Source organism: Amphiura filiformis, chromosome 5, assembly GCF_039555335.1.
Source record: "Amphiura filiformis chromosome 5, Afil_fr2py, whole genome shotgun sequence".
NCBI classification, from domain to species: Eukaryota; Metazoa; Echinodermata; class Ophiuroidea; order Amphilepidida; family Amphiuridae; genus Amphiura; species Amphiura filiformis.
The window spans coordinates 7,294,613-7,313,995 of NC_092632.1; the positions used below are offsets into that span (position 1 = coordinate 7,294,613).

Here is a 19,383-nt window from a genome sequence, read left to right on the forward strand (position 1 = left end):
TGTGGAGATGTTGATGATTTTCTTGCAGTTCATTAGGTTTTTCCTGTTACAAACGCTTTTATCAGACTTGTCCCTTCCATAAGGCTTTGAGGAAAAATCGTCATTTGATTTCTTTGAATCAGCGTCAGTTCCAGGAATTGATGTTTTGTTAGGGACTTTAACCCTAGTGTTATATGGGTTTGCTGTCATAGTTTTTCTGTTGCTCTATAATATCTGTGGTCGCAACTCCTACAGAATGGTTTGACATTGGAGTTTACCTTCTCACAGCTGTCCAGTGGCCGAAGCAAAAGAGAAACTATCTGATCCACATCGCCCTTCACTCTTACCATCCCGTCTCCAACCAGATATGGCAAGTAGTACAGGTCCCAGGACTCCCTGTTTGTGTTCACTGGCCGCGATATGAATGTAATCCATGGCGCCCTTCTGCCGAAACAATACCGGGTACTCGAGACTGTCCGCCTGAGGTAGTGAACTACCTCAACTATTTGACCCATAGTTGGGGCAAAGGTTGGTGTGTAACCAGGGCGTGTCCACGCGCCGGTGGGCCTGCGTACCACACCTTTGGGGCCCTTTGCTGCTCCCAGATCCCCTCATGTCTGCCTGGTATCGCAAGATGCCAGTTGCCCAGTAGTGACCGCTGGGAGGCCATGAGGAGTCTTGAGTAAGGAGAGGCTATGTACTGGCAGGAGAAGGCTTACATAATTTGCTTCACTTTTCGCCTTTCGGCTAGCCAGCGACAAGTTGGGTTCGTCCGCAGTATAGAAGCGTTTCAAGCAAGCAAAAAAGAGAAGCGAGGAGAATGATAGAAGAGAAGCTAGGAGAATGTTAGAAGGGTAGAAAGCTAAGAATGAAGGATAGGGAAACAGCAGCAAACTACATCTACAACTACAACTATGTGCACTAGACGCATCACTTACCCCTGTGACAAAAAGTCACCCAAAACGTAGATTCTTTAAACCCACTCAATCTCTGAGATAGCTACTTGTTTCCCCTAAAGACAAAACCGACAAGAAAGATAATACCGGCCCAAAGAACCCTGAAGGGTCAGTGTTCAGAATCTTACATTGGTGAGACAGAAATATCATTAAAAACCAGATTCTTAAAACACCGTCGTCCGAATACAACTTCGTCTTCCAGCACATCCACATTGAATCCCCCGGCCACCAAGTTGATTTGGATACCGTCAAAATTCTTGACCGGGACGCTTGATACTTTGAAAGGGTGTGATTGAGTCAATTTATATCAGAGTCGACCAACCATCACTCAACCGCGAAGGGGGCCGATACAAGTTACAGTGTACGACCGAGTTTTGGAGTCAAGTGTTCAAAAGGTCACTGATCCTGAACTAAAGTTGCCAATCTCCAGATGAAGGTCAAAGTTGTGTCCGAAAATTTGAGGTACTTTTTTGAGGTACAAATTTTGTGTTGAGATAAACAACAACAACGATAACATTGAATTCTGTGGGGATGTTTAAACATCTGTTTGGCAAACACCTTTGTTGTTGTTGGTTTTTTTTACTTTACATTACATCGTAATCGTTTTTAAATAATATTTTGTTTTGCTTTACTTTAAAAGCAAGGGTTCAAAAGTTCTTTTATCTACAGAGTCTCTTAATCATTAAATCATGTGTGTGTGGGGGGATGGATGATGAGGGTGTGTGTGTGTGGGGGGGGGTGAGTGGATATAGAACTTAAGAACACGATATTTGTGGCCCATTTTTTCAAAAAATATTTGACAAGCCAACCTCTGGTGTGAATTTCGGGGGGGGGGGCAAAATTGTGCTCAAAATAGCTGCAAAAAGTGGAAATTTACGTAATTTTGAAAGGTAAAGCTAATGCCATCTTTGAATTCCCAATTATTTCACCAGGTCTTGCGTGGCCGGCCTCATCGATAGTTCTCCCGACAGGGAGTTATCATGAAACACCTCAAATCTATAATAACATCTACCATTGTATTCTTTTTTCTGTCAATATTTGCGTTATTTTCGTCTACCTCCTTCGTTTTGCAACAAAAATACTCAAATACTCTTACAATTATTATAGCCTGGCCGTGCTTCTAAAACTCGTTGTATGGATAATAGAAAATTCAAAACATAAGTGGGCCATCCAAATATCGAGGGTTCAGAACCAGAAAGCCGTAACTCACTATGACCAGCTCTCACAAAATGAGCATAAAGTTGGCTCCTTGCTTTGGACTTCAAAGATCAATATTTCCTCCACAATGTCTTTTGTTTTCTATTGAATTTTGTCACGATTAATGGACAAAATAGTAGAATAGAATCTTCTATAGTGCCCTGGCGACTTTTTGCTCATTTTGTGGGAGCAGGTGATTGTGGCTCTCAACCCTAGATATATATCTCAAGAGGTTTTCAGACTCAGAAAATATGACAAAGAGAGCTCGTTAGAGTCGGGAGAATGGGGAGAAAGAATCTACGTTTTCGCATGTGCGCTTAAATAGTCAATATAAAAAAGATAACCATTTAGGTCTATATAATAGATATTGAATAAAAAGCCAGCTATCTTTTTTTGATGAATGAAATCCGGTGTATTTATTGAATATCCTTTGACAAAAATTACAATTGGTTCTATTATTAGGGTGTTTGGGTGAAATAGAATAGTGTTAATCAAGACAAGAAGTAGACTTCTCCGTAGTCCACTTGCCCGTTGTGCATACTCTGGCTATTGCATTTAAGCTTAAAACTCTGATTTAATTAATTTGTGCACAATTGATAGATTTTCACGATCTTTTCAGTCACCGTATTCCCTCTGTTTGTTGGCTTCCCAAGTGATTTTTAACTCGAGCTTTCGCGATTAATAAACTGGTAGATTCTAAAATCAGAATTGTTCAGTATTGAAGTGCCATTATAATTATGCCATTATAATATGTTGCATTCAATAATATAAGCCTACGTATACTTTACTTTTACTGTCACTAATATAATTATATAAACTTTTTCATAACCATATAAATAAATAAATAAATAAATATCAATATAATTTCGAGTTCAACTGATTAATAACATATTTTTATTTATCAAACATCGACTATGGCATAGTCTAAACAAGAAGTGGTGCATTTTCGTCGCATCATTATCACGTTTTCACAAAAATAAAAGAATTTTAAAAAAAGCCACATTACAAACTTAAAAGAAGCCCCAACATTGAAAAATATTCTCCTTTGTGTCTTCATCCTTTTTCAAACTTGGTTCTACAGTATCTCGGAAACGTCACATAAACAAAAATATAGAAATTGCACAATGGCGAACGAAGGTAAATAAGAGAAATAGTAAATACCTTTATTCCAATGCTTGTAAGTACAAAATCAATCAAACCATGGGAAAGCTAAATGTATTGGTAGAACGTTCTTGCAAAGTCTTAACTTTTAAAAATAATTTTATAAACATAACTTTACTCAGTGGCAAGTAGTTACCAAAAATAAAAATGGCGACCATTCGGTTCCAAATACCGTTAATATCAAATGCCAGCCTCTGTGTATTACTATTAGTGAAATTAAAACTGGACAAATTTAAAAATTTAAATTGGAGTTTTGTGATATATTGCATAGCGACGCCCCCGATAGAAGATTGTTACATTAGAGTGTTTGCATGGCCAAAACTACATTAGTGGCTTTAGTATCCACTCCCAGAGATGACCCACTCCATTATAAAAACCTACCTGATATTACCAACTTACAGTGATAAATATTGTCACATAAATGATATAATAAAAATACATACCTTGCTTTGTTGATGAAAAAACAAAAATGAAGAAGACAGATGTTTTTACTAAAACTATTGGAGTGAGTTCCATGATGTCTGCCACGATGCGAGCGAACAGAAAATGTAATTGCCCACATTCGATAATTTCCCGCGCACACAGGAACATAATAAATACATCAACTATGTACATGCATTTTATGCTAATAAATTGCCACAGTTCAGGTATTCGAGCGCCGGGGTTCGAGCGACGCGCGTGCTGTGTATAGATCAAATCAGATTTGAAAAAAAAACACGTTTAGTTTACCATCATGTTACCAACGAACTCGTGATACCAATTGAGCAAAACATGTAGCTACCAACGTACTTGTATTTAGAAAGTACAAGTGGCACAAGAAGAATATTTTCTAGTTCATCATGTTCATCAACAAGGTAGTACGAAGGCTGGCCAGCCGGCCTTGCAATATAGGTTAGCTAATGCAAAGCGATTGGCTATGTAGTCTACTGCATAGTCCCTTTTGGAAATTCATATCTACTCATCTCACAATGATTGCAAGTTTATAACGAGAACCGCTCCCATATGAAAACTGCGACGCCCCAGAACAACACATGCTCAAGACTCACTACAAAAAAACCCTGTCACCAATTGGCAAGAGTGACCATCTGTGTGTCTTGTGGACGCCAAGTGTTCATAACAGGTTGAAACACAAAAAAGAGATGCGTGTTTCTCGACCATTACATGAGTCTGGGTTACGAGCTTTTGGAGTGATTGACATGAAATATTACAGTCTAGAGATACTCAAGAAAAATGCAATGTGTTCTTTGAAACGCTTGAACAGGCTATGAGCCCGGCTATGAGCTTGTGTTTTCCTCTTGTTAAAACAAAAAAAAATAATAATTTCTCAGCGACCAGGGCCGGAGTTACCTTTTTGGGGCCCTGAGCCAGGCCAAAAATTGGAGGCCCCAAACGAACAATGAGGAAGGCATGTGCATTCAAGTGGCCCAGTTTTTAGATTTTACTAGGACATTTGCGCGTGAAGCGCGTGAAAAAAAAAATTTACTATTCAAGACTATTTTAGCCAGAATTGAGGCTGATTTTGCTATGTAACAGGCCAGTGCGCGTGAAGCGCGCAAAATTTTTGTAGGCTATTTTGACCCGAAACATGGTGTTTTCCGTCTAAAATGGAAGATGCGCAATGCACAGGGCAAATTTGGGGGCCCTCAAAATTTGGGGGCCCTGGGCCCGGGCCCATCTGGCCCAATGGTAAATCCGGCCCTGTCAGCGACAAGATGCTTTTGCATCAGGTAACCATGAGCTGTGGCGTAAACTTAGAAATCGGGTTCAACATGAAATAAAAAAAAGACCAAGGAGTCTTACCATGCTAATATGATCAGGTATTTACAGAACACTAAACCTAACAAATGGCAACAGCAGATAAAAGTTGTTACCAACTTCAGTAAAACTAAGCTCAGCTTGGACATCCCGGGTAGTGAAGATTCTGACTTGAAAGGTAAAGCTAATGCCATCAATTCCAAATTTGCTCATGTCTCCGAGGGGCTTGACCCTTTAAATTTTTAGTCATCTGCCTGTTTACTTACCTGCTAAAAAACCTCCTCAGTTGTATCCGTGGGAGGTTTTCGCTGAGCTTGGCAAACTGAAGCTGCGGGTCCTGACTGATAAAACAGTTAGTAAAAGGTAAACAGTGTAAATAAGAAAGTTGTGCCTATTCCTAAGCAGCTGCCCCCACTACTGAGACCAGTGCCACTCACCTCAGATTTTGCTGAAGATGCTGAAGGTTTTGTTCCTCAAAAATACCACATTTACAGATAATCTAAATGGATCACAACCCTCCAGCTTCTTGCAATCTGATCTTGATCAGTTTACGGAGTGGTCCAAGGGTAATTTGCTGAAGTTAAATTCTTCCAAATGTCAGGCTCTCCAAGTGTCTTTCAGTAAAAACAAACCTCGGGCTGGCGACTTGAGAATCGGAACAGAACCACTGTCATACGTCACGGAGGTCAAGGTCCTTGGCATTTATCTTCAGGACAACCTCAAGTGGGACAAGAGGTTTGGCTTTGATAGTGAAGAGTTGTGTGTCGTTTACAGTGGTTATGTAAGATCAATTTTGAGTATGCCAAATTGTTGTCATGTGTGGCATTCTAGCATTTCAGTTAAGGAATCCGAAGATTGTTTAACTTGTGTTTTATGGAATGACATAGCTGGTGTGAGTGGTTTATCAAAAATGGAATGCAAAACAAGTATATTGGCTATGCAAGTGAAGCTGAATTTATACTCTATCTGAGCGACGAGCGAAGGCATTTAACCAATAAGGTAGCGCGCTTTTCGGAACGCAACAAAAAGTGCTCTACTTGATTGGCTGAAAACCAATTGATATCGCTCAGCGATATATTTAGCTTAATGGTTATTCTTAATTCTGTTTGATTTGTAAAACCTTTTTAAGCGCGGCTGTGCACTAATAGACGTTGTTTCTTTCGAGTAATAGAGCTTTTTCGATATGTGTGTACTTTGAAATGTTTTTTTTTTATAGAAATACAAGCAAAGAAAGTCCAGATTTGCAAACCCCAACTGCATTAATGGAGAGCCCGTTTAAGCAACTGTACCATTGTACAACGGAAAGCAAATAACAGAATATGGTGCTAGGTTCCGTGGAGAAAACTCTTCACAGTAAAATATATATATCATGCTCAAATTCTAAGCTCGTTCTGTGAAATTTATCTAAATTATATTTTTTAGTCCAAGTATTTATCATTATGTTGATATACATATGAATTGTCATATCACAATTTACTAATATATAATAAATAAACGGCCTTATTTTATCCGTATGTGTAAAAAACATTAAATTTGTAATACTTGATAACAAAAATAGTACATGTATACGTTCTGTGCATTGAGAGTGTTGACAGTCGGCGACCCAGGCCACATGGGCCTAGTGGCCGACGTAGGTACTCGATAGCAGCAGCGCTACTCTCACGTTTATATTGGAACATTTAGTAATTTTTGACATAATTATACCAGAAAATAATAAATATCATAATATTATTATGTGGGTTTTTTCATCTGTATACATGAGCATTTACTTTTTTCACAAAAAACAACCACACAAATTTACCATTTATGATTTTAGCACAAAATCAATGATCAAGTCATTTAATAAAATAAACCTTATGTTACTATTTAAATTTTCTTAGATATAAATTTATTATCATCAGTGTTTCGCAAATAATTTGCTCGAATGACCCAAAGTGATAAATTATATGCACTACTTTAACAAAAAATAATCCTAATTAAATTTGATTATGTAAACACTACGGAAGCGTATTACTGCCAAGTAAAAAAATTAAAATTTTGGTTTTAACCAAAAAATATTTTGGTTTAACCAAAAAATGTTTTGGTTTTAACCAAAATATTTTGGTTTTAACCAAAAAATATTTTGGTTTTAACCAAAATATTTTGTTATACTCGCAATGTTTTTTTTTCTAAATGATCACCAGTTCTCAAACTGCAAAAATATATGTTTGTGACCTTTTTCTTTCGTAGTTAAGTAAATTTCAATTAAAAAGGTTCGATTGTCCCAAATATACTTGTTAATAATCACAATCTTATGAAAGTGTCAATTATCGCAACGTTTTAACAAGTCATTTCTTTAATATTGTTCAGTGTAACAAATTGAAATAACGAGCAAAGTATGTCATAGCTTGTCCGTTATACAAATAAAATACTGACATAGGTGTGTGTTTTTTTAATCTACAAATAACAGTTATTAACGTGCAGGTCAGCCCATGAAACTTTCGCGTCATTGGACAGACCTTTCAAATGGATAAATCATATATCAAAATGTTCAGAAGAATCTGAAGAACCTGTTCCGCGCATTATATTCCGCGCATTTGTTTGTTTCTATATGTACGGTTAAGCAAAGGGACAAACAATGTGCTCTTATCGTCCCCAGGAGAATGTTTCTATCTGTACAGTTAAGCAAAGGGGGTATACAAAATGTACTCTTACCGTCTCCCAGGGATCAAAATAAAATGTTTCTATGTGTACAGTTAAGCAAAGGTACAAACAATGTGCTCTCACCGTCTCCTGAAGATCCACAGAAAATTATTATACCGTAGAAACCCGTCTATAAGGAATAGTAGCGTCTGTGATGATAGCATATTTCACGCTAGCGCCCTCCACAATATTATATCATTATGGAATTTGAGCAAATCATTTACCGACACAAGCAGGTATACAATGTATTATTTTATCTTTATTTCGCATCTCACGAGCATAGCTCACTTGGCAAGGCATAAGACTTTGGTTCTTTAGATGGGAAGATGGTGAGTTCGAGCCTCATCACGGTCACACAAACTTTTATAAACAAAATATTGTTCAAACTTTTCATTTATATTTTCTTGCATTTTCTAAAGACTCCTTTCGTGATCATTTTTTTCATATTTAGTTTAATGTATTCTATTGTTTTTCTTTTATTGTTTCTTTTCTTTGTCTTTTTTTCTTGTTTAATTTTATTTATTTTTTATTTTTCTTTGATTCATATAATATTGGCAGGATAAGGAGAGGAGGGAACTAAAGACCCATTCAGTGATTTGCTCATCCGGACGATCGTAAAAATCATCAAAATTCACCTTTGTCATTGTCATAGATGTGGTAACATAGCCTGCTAGTGGTTCAGCAGAAAACCGTGTGACACATAATATACATTTGGCTACATTTTATTATACGATAAATACGAATTTATTAAACATGGTAACAAATGTTCTCTAGCAGATCGGTTATACGATGGAACTGGTAGGCATAGGCCTATTATAAATTCGGGATATTAAATATCTTCCTGACGAGACAGATCTGCGCATGTGGTCAAAGACGATTCCTTACTAGCCACAGACCGTCCGCTGGAATTAGTTGAACATGAACCATTCGCTATGGCTGTTGGTCGGACCTCTCATCTCTCCACATCGATTGTGACCTATAATCCCCGACATTGCCCTTATGAACTCACATCCTCCTGTTTTATTTCAATACGCTGGCGAAGTTACGTAATAATCGGATTAACTACTATATCAATAGGTGAAAACAATTTTGAATAATTATACCGCGTTATACACTGATACGTTCAGGCGGTACCTCTTCATTGAACCATATCATGCTGCACCTGTAAGATTAGTATCTTTGAAAAGACCAGTATTGTATTCAATCTATGATTGCAGACATACACAGTACAGGTGATGAGTGTAACCTGCTTGTAGCGCAGCGCGATATGTTCAAAATTGTTTTCACCTATTGCTATGGTAATTAATCCGATTAATTACGCAACTTCACCAGCGTATAATGGCCGAATAAATTCTGACCATCACTTGGCTTGTTGGATTCGTCTATACTACAATTCGCTGTCGAAGTGACGTAATAATCGCAATAACTACCATCAAGCAGATTGCACTAATCACCCGCGTATGTCACGAAACATAGATTGAATACCACTCTTTTCATAAATACTAATCTTACATGGCGAGTGATTAGCATTTCTTTGACAACTATGGTTCAATGCATAGGTGCCACGTGAACGATGAAGTGCAGGGCTATATATTCGAAATTGTATTCATCAATTGCTATGGTAGTTAATCCGATTAATTACGTCACATCGACAGCGAATAGCCTATGAGTATGGGTTCAAGTGGAACAAAAATAGTGTATGTCCATTGCTAGCTATGGTAATTAATCATGTTAGTGTTTACATCACTACTTCGGTGAAGACAAGAGAAGTGTGCCTTCTCTACCAACGCCTGTGATATAACAGGTGCAAGCGAAACAAAATTGAATGACCAGAATAGTTTCCTTTGTCAGATGAATTGATTGAAGTTTTTGAAGACACTCTATTCTTGATGGGACAATAGATTCAAATATGGAATAATTATTATTCCTCATCTATTTTTTTTTTTTTAAAAACTGCAATTGTGGCAACAGAACAATATTTATTTTAATTTCATTTCAAGTAGAAACAAAATCGTGCTTAAGCCAAAAACGCACCCTACCTACCATTCCTCAAGAATTGGGATGACACAAAGGTGCAACATAGGTTATTATTGCAAAGACGAGGACAGACAAGTAGTTACAACACATCTGTCTAACCGTGGGTTTCGCTATTATTTAGAATAAATGCTTTTACTAGTTTCTATAAAACCACAAAATTACTAAAAAAAAACTATAAAAAAAACTAAAAAAAAAAAAAAAAAACTCTTCAGCATGTCTTCAGTTCCAAAGTCTGACGCTCTATCAATTGAGCTATACGATCCTGATATACGAAACAGTCGTTATTATGTCAATACAATTGATTGGTGTTACAACATACTTCGATGGAATGCATAGCCACCCAGTGCCAGTATATATTTGCTCAAACTCCAAATACAAAAAGCAACCAATTTTATTGAGGGCGTTTCTTAGGTATATCCTTGTAGACGGGGTTTTACGGTATGTGTACAATTAATCAAAGGGACAAACAATGTAGGGCCTACTCTTACCGTCTCCCGGAGATCCACATAAAATATTTCTATGTCTACAGTTATGCAAAGGGACAAACAACGTGCACTTACCGTTTCCCGGGGATCCACATAAAATGTTTCTATGTCTACAGTTATGCAAAGTGACAAACAACGTGCACTTAGAGTCTAAAATGTTTCTATGTGTACAGGTAAGCAAAGGGCAAACAACGTGCACTTACAGTGTCTCGGAGATGTACATACATTTTTTCTTTGTGTATAGTTAAGGAAAGGAAAATGAAAACATATGTGACGTGTCATGTCAAAAGGAGACACTTTTGGGCAGGTTATCAATTTTGAGGTTTTTACATTATATTAAATAACGAGATATTTTGCTCCACAATGAAATCGGACATTCCTAAGCGAAGATATTGAGTTCGTAAGTTATGGTATTATAAAATTGGAAATTGAGATATCGGCCTTTAAAAATATTATTGGCAATGTTGACAGTAGGAATTAACTTGAAAAATGTCTCAAAAATGCAAGATACCAGTTATATTCCGGTCTGAAACTATCAGACAATATTTTAGACATTAATAACATCACAAATGCGCAACAAACTCAAATTGTGAAAAAATCAGCCCGGGTAGATTTTTGGCTATTTCTCCATTTACGATCCTGCCCAAAAGTGTCTCCTTTTGACATGACACGTCACATATGCGCTCTTAAATTTTCTTATTTCTGCAAAGAGGCAAATAACGTGCACTTACCGTCTCCAGGAATTTGCATATAATCTTTCCTATGCTGCAAATCAAAGCATGTATAAATGCAGTTTTAATGTCATACGATCGTTGACCTTTTTTCGCTCATAACTAGCTACAGAACGGTATCGGTCAAAGTAAAGATTTTTCTGAATCTTTATAATTGGAGGAATATCATGGTATTAGTTGTAAAAATATGAGCAATTTTACAATTGCTGTGCAACTTTCACTTTAGAATTCGTCAATTGCACAAGGATTCCCTCTTCTCTATGCATCCAAGACATCAACTAAAGACCGAAAAAATAAAAATATAAGTCATGCCAAACCTCTAAGATAAATATGCCAATAATCTGGCAATTCTTCCCAGTAAACACAAAAATATTTTTTAAATGTTATAAACACGTTTTGGTTTTGGTCAAAACGTTTTAATAACAAGATATTATTGGCAGACATTCTTGCAAAATATTTTGTCAACACATCATGTTAAAATATTTTGCATTACTTTTTCTTTTTTTGATATTAAAACGTTTTATACCCTTTATATAACCCGACATTTAAACGTTTTCTGTAAAACGTTTTGTGTGTGTTTTTTTTAGTTTATTCTCTCAAATTTCAAGTGTAGTAAATGCAATTAGCCCAGGTAAGATAAGCCATTTGCCTTGAAGCCAAGACAAGGGCTCCGAACCTCCTTACTCTTTTGGTTAAACTAATTATTATAAAACTACACCAAGTTGGTCAATATAATAGCTCTCTAGCTAATTAATGAAAGTGCTACTCGTGTCATGTTGCAGGATCCGTTTAAAATATCATAACTATTAAGGTCTGTATGAAGGAAACGAATCAATGGGGATATGTTTGCGATCATTTTTGGCTCATACACGTTGGGCGGGTTGTATGTCAGAGTCTGGGTTTCCCTGAAATTCACACGGTCACTTTTAAATCTGGCTTTGTACATGAAATGGACAGGACGCAACTAATGTGGCTAACAGAAGTGTTTTTGTGAAGGAGATGAAGACGATATAAGTCAATGTCGTCATCGTGGTTGGGGAACTAATGATGTTGGCTGTAGTCCTGAACAGGCAGCTACTCTAGCTGCCTCTATAAAACACCAAGGTAAAAATTTTGATGAGTATCTAACTAATAGTTGCAACTCTAGTTGTTTTTTCAAACCGACAGACGAAAATGAAATCCTGAAGATTATTAACAACTTAGGTAATAGAAAAAGTCCAGGTTATGATCTAATAAAGTCTGACGAAATAGCAAAGGTTGTACCTATATATAAGAAAGATTCTCCACAATTATTTGGTAATTATAGACCAGTATCTGTGTTGCCTTGTTTTTCAAAAATTCTTGAAAGAATTGTTCATGAAAGATGTAGTAACTTTTTAAATGCCAAAGACTTACTGTACAATAGGCAATATGGGTTTCGTCATAAACATTCTACGTATATGACTGTATTAGACTTGATTAAAGATACAAACAAGGCTATTGATGAAAATATGTATACTGCAAGTGTCTTCATGGACCTTTCAAAGGCCTTTGATACTATTGATCATGACATCTTATTACAAAAGTTGTACCATTATGGTTTTCGTGGTGTACCGTATAACTGGTTTGAAAACTATCTGTCAAACCGTAAACAATATGTATCTTTTAATTCTGCAAAATCATCTTGTACCAGTGTGAAGTGTGGGGTGCCACAGGGCTCCATCTTGGGGCCACTACTATTTATTATATATATGAATGACATTAGCAGAACATACAAAATTCTATCGTTTATATTATTTGCAGATGACACAACTGTTTTTCTTTCTGATAACAATATTCAAAGGCTTTGTGACAATATTATGAATAGGCCTAAAGAGTTGAAGGAGATTGTTAACTGGTTTAAGTGTAACAAGTTATCCCTGAATGCCAGTAAAACAAATCTTATGTTTATTGGAACACCTCATCAAACAAAGAATATAACTGATGTCCACAATGTATTTCTGGAATCTGGATGGATGCAAACTTTCACGTGTATATGACGTTAAATTTCTGGGCATTACACTTGATGAAAACCTAACTTGGAGGTCACATATTAACAACATTAGTAAAACATGTTCTAGAAATATTGGTGTCCTAAACAAACTTAAACTTTTTTTTACCAAAAACAAGTCTGTATCAGCTGTATTGTACGCTAATCTTACCATATTTAAGCTACGGTATAATATTGTGGGGTTCTACTAATAAGTATAATTTAAACAGACTTGTGAAGCTCCAGAAAAGAGCAGTAAGAATTATAAATAATAGTTCGTATCTTTGCCACACCAAACCATTGTTCGAAAAGTACAATTTACTTAAAGGGGCATTTCGTGATCCACAGCCTCATCCCCCCACTTTTCCCAAAAAAAGTTGAGATTTTTACACCACTGGATACCTCTGGCTACATAATGTTTATGTACCAAATATTTCTTGCAGATTAATTCGTTTAGCAAAAATATCGCCAAATTTGAATTTCGTTCTGGTGCACCAAAACGAAATTACAACACATTGTCTATGGAGCAGTGTAATACACATAATCATGCATAACTCGCAAACGCAAAATCGGAATCAACTGAAATTTTGGAAATAAGCTTTTTTCGTAGATATCTACTGAAAAATGTCGTAAAAAGAGGATGCTAGGATCACGAAATCCTCCTTTAATATACGGTATGCCATCTGTATAATAAAGAACTGGGTATATTTATGTACAAATATCATAAGGGTCTATTACCAAGTTCATTTGACAACTTGTTCATAAACATGAAGTCTATTCACAATTATAATACCAGAAAGAAAGAGAATTATCGAACTGACATCCATAAAGTCACTGATGTTTTAACACTTGGTCCTAGGCTGTGGAATAGTTTACCAAGTGAAATTAAAGAAGCTAAACTGGTAAATGAATTCAAAAATAGTATGTTAAGGTATCTAAAAGATAACAAATAATGTCAAAATTCATATTGTGCTGAATCTATGTTATTCACTATACTATTTGATATACACTACTGCTAAAATATTTGCTTACTTAAAATTGTATTATGGTAAATTAAGATGGGTTCTTATAATTCATATTGTGCTGACTCTATGTTATTCACTATACTACTTGATATTATACTACTGCTAAAATATTTGTTTGCTTAAAATTGTATTATGGTAAATTAAGATGGGTTCTTTGTTTTTTTATTTATGTTTATGTGTAGATTCGTTGCTTTGATTAAATTATAATTATTTGTTAGTTAAAAGGTGGTACATCGTTATCAGGCCTCGGCTTTGTGATGTACCTACCTTCATCAAATCTTGTTAATACACAATAATTGTATATAATAATTCTATAATGTTTGTATGAGATTGATGAAAATAAAGATTGATGGATTGTTGTCTGTAAAACAGGTTAGTGGGTCAGTCTTTGAGATATCACAACGTAATCGAGATAACATTGAATCTTGTGATGTTAATAGCAAGTTTACGTTATTGACAATTTAAATCAAGTCACAGACTAATACAAGCAATCCAACCTAAAAAATCCATTTCTAAACAATATTCGACTACTAATTCCCTCGGATTTCGAATCTCATACATTTGTACCGCCCTATAATATAAAACAAAAATGTAGCATATCATTTATTATGTATAGCTACACATGTACATATTCATTTAGTTACAGATTTTCTTTTAGAAAACTAATGTATATTAAGTATCCAAGAAGATGCAATATGTCTCTTACACCTAAAATGTTAACGTTTTGAAAATATCCATTGGGTCGTTCAAATATGTAGGTTTTAAAATGCTCCATATGAAAGCAAATGTATAGATAAAAGTTAAGTTATAGTTAGCCGCTAACAAACGACATTACCGCGGTGTTCGGCCAATTTCTTTATCCAATATACCATTCCAACATTCGTGAAATCCCAGGTAGCATGTTAACTGCTCTTGCGTTACACCGGTATCGCCAAGGAACGACTTTGTTCAACCGTTGTCTGAAATCTCTCATACGAAGTCCACTACACTGACCTTTTACCTGCTGGAATGTAGCCACTTTTCCCTGCGTGTCTTCAACTTCGTGTATACGATTACACGCCATCAAATCGGCGCGCAAATAATCAACGAAGTAGGAAGTATTGTTGAAGTATTCCTGATACCAGTGTCTTGGTCGTATGCTATGATCTGCTCCTGTGTCTTTTCTTGCTGCAGCTATCCATTTATTCCAACTGCCATCAAGTAGGTACATGGGATGGTCTGCATACGCCATCTCGAAGAACTTGATCCAGTTCCAATTTTGTGTGACGATCACGGCATTCTTGTTTTCCGTACTCAGCAATGGCTTCATTACATTCAGAAGTGTTTTGGTACCTACGTAATCGCTGATATTGGATGTAAAGATCCTGTCAAACTTCTCTCCATTTACTTCGTCTTCTGTAATCGCCAGACAGGTTCCAAGAAGGATACCAGTATGGAGACGATTTTCTTGGATAAATTCAATGACTTGTTGAATCTGATTGGTAATGTAGGCGTGATACATCACTATAAGTGAGTCGTCATTGGAAAATCTAGAAGCTTCTAGATAATCCCATTCTCCAAATGGCATCAGGTCCGACATGATACAGTACAGAAATTCTACATCATTTGGCGTCTTTTTAGATTCTGCTATAATATCCTTAAAGGTCGTTTTACGCATCATGACTCCGTGACCGGCTTGCGATGATCTCTTTCCCGTTAAAGTTGGATTCTCGTACCGACTTTGTGTGCTCATTCCAGATGGAAGAAAGTCGCCATTATCAACCCAAGAAACAGCTGATTTTTTGTGACGTCGTGGGAGCATCGCGCAATATGACTCCATTCCTTCAGCAGCGCGGGGGTCATTTGTGAACATTTGCTTTCTTTGTATACTCAGAGATACCGAGCGCCAAGATGGTTCTTGTTGATCTACATTTAACCAACCTTGCCAGACTTGCTTCAGCACTTCAAGATTATCGAGGCTCACATTGATAGTGCCATGACTGAGCTCTTTCAGATTTGAACTGCTCGTGGCGACCAAGATTTGAAGACTTTCCATTAATATTTTATAGGTCTTCTCTGATAAATGCAATGAATACCAGATGGTCGTAACAATGGAGGCAATATCAGGATCATTGGAGAAATGAGTCAACATGAAGAGGAATAGTAGATTGCGCGCCTGAACAAATGGATCGATGTCATTCAACATTACACGCAGCTTTCCGCCAAACTCTTTTGGTAGCGATGTGATGGTGTATATCAAGTTCCGAAGATTACCGCAACCAGCGGAAAGAATAGAAAAGTCTTTGATTACATGGCTGTCGGCAGACTCAGTGGAACCCGACATCTCTTCTTCTTGGAGATTCAACAGATCCACGGCAATTGCATTTCCTATGTAATAAGGTGCACCTAAGCCGTGGGGTGCTATGCCCACTTTAGAAAAGAAGAGCTGTTCCAGAAACATCGAGGTCGATTTTACCGACTCCACACTCTTTTTGCAAGCTTGTTTGTGATTTGGCCAGTGTTGACGTTGGCAAGTAGCAGTGCAATAACTTGTGTTGTTGCAGTTGGCACACTGTAAGGAAAGAAAGCATAGTATTAATGGGAATACCGTATTACACGAATTTTTAAAATATTTTGTCTATTATTTTCACATTAGCCTATAATAGCTTCCACAACAAAATTTTAAAAATCGTATTAAAAGTCCGGGGCACTCAACTTCAATTTTGGTAGAGTGGTAGGGGTGTGCGGCGCAGAGCTATGGGAACTAAGAACTGATATTTGGTCAAAATAGGGGCTTGATGAACTGAAATTAGGGCCAAATTATAAAAAATCCATTTTGTTACCAAATTTGAGCTTAAAGAACTACAATTGTCAGAGTTTGAGGCTCAAAGAATTGGAGCAGATCCAAATGTGGGTCTTAAGGAACTGCCGAAGAGAGCTTGAAAAAGGGACCCTTGACCGCCGCACATGCCCATACCACCTTTACATGTGAGTGCCCCCCGGGTTAAAGTTCTCCAAACCAAAGCATTAAACAATGTTAAACGGGTCAGCTTTACATCAAATGAAAAGCTAAACTCATTTTGGATATTAGTGTTTTGTTAATGTTGTAACTGTATTGTCAAAACTTTAAGCTGCAAGAGAGAATTTGTTTCGCCCTTCCAGGCATGCCACTCTGAGTGTCATATTCTTGATCTCACCTCCTTCAGGCCGTCTGTCTTTTGACAGCCTGGATTAGCGCAGATCTTTGGGGTCCAAACCTCACATTGCGGCCGGTGTCTTTCTACATCTTCGATGTAACACTTTTGACGACAATATTTTGCGACACCACACTTCTGACACGAGACATCCGTCTTGGGAGCTTCACAACGCCAGCAATGACCCTTTGGAATATCCATTTTCTGAATCAAAATGTACAAACGTGTTCATATTTGAAACATATTTGAAAGATCGTTTGTAAGCAAAGAATAAATGAACACCCATATACTCGTATAGCATGAGCGATTTAATAACTTGCTATCGGCTTAACCACTAGCTGGCTAAGCACTTCCCTGATGATGTAAAGGTGCCAAAATCTTATGTTGAGCAAATCACTGAATAGGCCTTTAATGATGATTTTGATTGGTGACATTTTGATTGGTGACATCCTTTGATCATTCCCAGTTGAAGTTGAACTGAGTAAATAGTATACACACATTTTACACTTAACTTGAAATAAAAAGTTTTACTTACCCTACTATAAACTGCCTTTCTATGTTGACTACCGATCTTAACTCCGGTGCTGTGTATAGCGATGTGATTTTATCATGTCTATGCAGCTCAGTATATAGAACAATTCTTGCACTCGTAAACAAATACAATGGTATAATTTTACGATACGTGATCCGCATTGCGTGAGTCATAAGATTGCATGTTCAATGTAAAGTAAAGTTCATGCAATGGTTAATTGAATACTAGACGGGCGTGATGACCTTTAGTTATATTGCCCGGAGTTATTGCACATCAGACATATCGAATTGCATTCTGAATACGCAGAATGTCTTTCTGATATCAAATAATTTTCATTTTTTGAAATTCACGATATAATACACATTTTATGACAAATTATTAAAATTTGATATTTTTCACATTTTTGGTATATAACAGTCCTCGAAGTAAATTTTATCAATCTAATGATATATTCTTAAAGTGTATGTAGCTGGGAGGAAAAGCCGACGATCAATTGAAAATTTTGACCTTTCATATTGAAGATATGGATTTTTTTCCAAAAAGACCTTATTTTTTTTGGTGTTTTGGGAAACAAAATCCATATCTTCAAAACGAAAGGTCAAAATTTCAATTGATCGTCGGCTTTTCATCCCACCTACATACACTTTAAGAATATCTCATCAGATTTATAAAGCTTACTTCAAATACTGATAAATATCAAAAATATCAATTTTTAATCATTTGCCATAAAATGTGTATTACATTGCGAATTTCAAAAAATCAAAATTATTTGATATCAGAAGGACATTCTTCTTATTCAGAATGCAATTCGATATGTCTGCTGTGCTCTAATGTCCCACAATAAATACTGTCCAAACGTTCATACCCCACCTCTTAAGCAAAGTGACAAACAATGTACTCTTAACCGTCTCCCGGAGATTCATATAAAATGTTTCTATGTTTACAATTAAGCAAAGGGGGCAAACAATGTACTCTTAACCGTCTCCCAGAGATCCACATAAAATGTTTCTATGTGTACAATTAAGCAAAGCAGCTAGAACGCTGGACTACCGATTCTTTAGAAATGCATAGTCGCGCTAAAAGTCGATCGATACATGTCAAAATCAGCACAATTCAGATATACACCTTTTTGCTACGAAATTAATTTTCTCGGTCAAATATAAAGCAATATTTTTTTTTCTTCAGTAATGTCAGTTAAAAACATTGTGCTTGGATATACATTTAAAAAAAAATCCTGGTGTTAAAATTAGGTATGAAATTGTGTCGTTTAGTGTAAGATTTATGAATTTCATAGGCCTTACATCCGTCCACGAGCTTTTTTCGGAATTCATTTTTTAGCGTTTCAAACTAATATAATTCGCTAAGGAAAGATATTTCCCACCTCTGCAATGGCAAATATGGTTTCCATGATTATGTCGACCATTTTGTCTGTTTGTTTGTTTACCTAGGTTAGTCCGTATTAAGAGACGCACGTTGTACTGTCCAAACCTAGAAAGATGAGTGTGTTATTATAGGGGATTTTATTTTTCTGTCCCTCCTATCTCCAGGTGAATTTTGTATGACCCCCCCCCATCGCGGGTTGGCATTTTCATTACACCCTTCAGGCTTGTGTTCGGGTTTGTTTTTAATTTGACATGTAGGCCTATTTGTCATAATAGGGCT

The 19,383-nt window shown here is 36.5% G+C and overlaps 1 protein-coding gene across 1 annotated transcript; it reads right to left on the bottom strand.

Annotated features, from left to right (window-relative positions):
* Positions 1-12,657: 12,657 nt before the first annotated feature.
* On the bottom strand, positions 12,658-17,882 carry LOC140152546 (uncharacterized). Its single transcript, XM_072174928.1, has 3 exons — positions 17,725-17,882; positions 17,193-17,393; positions 12,658-16,567 (listed from the first exon to the last, which is right to left on the bottom strand). Exons 2-3 carry the CDS (start codon positions 17,388-17,390, stop codon positions 14,873-14,875), a joined length of 1,893 nt encoding a protein of 630 aa, XP_072031029.1. The 5' UTR covers positions 17,391-17,393; positions 17,725-17,882; the 3' UTR covers positions 12,658-14,872.
* Positions 17,883-19,383: the final 1,501 nt, after the last annotated feature.

What these genes read in the sequence shown, in the direction of transcription:
- LOC140152546 (XM_072174928.1), bottom strand. Translation starts at nt 17,390, where the DNA reads ATGGATATTCCAAAGGGTCATTGCTGGCGTTGTGAAGCTCCCAAGACG. An exon ending in AGACAGACGGCCTGAAGGAG is followed by an intron (nt 16,568 to 17,192) that starts GTGAGATCAAGA and finishes CTTTCCTTACAG; the next exon opens with TGTGCCAACTGCAACAACAC.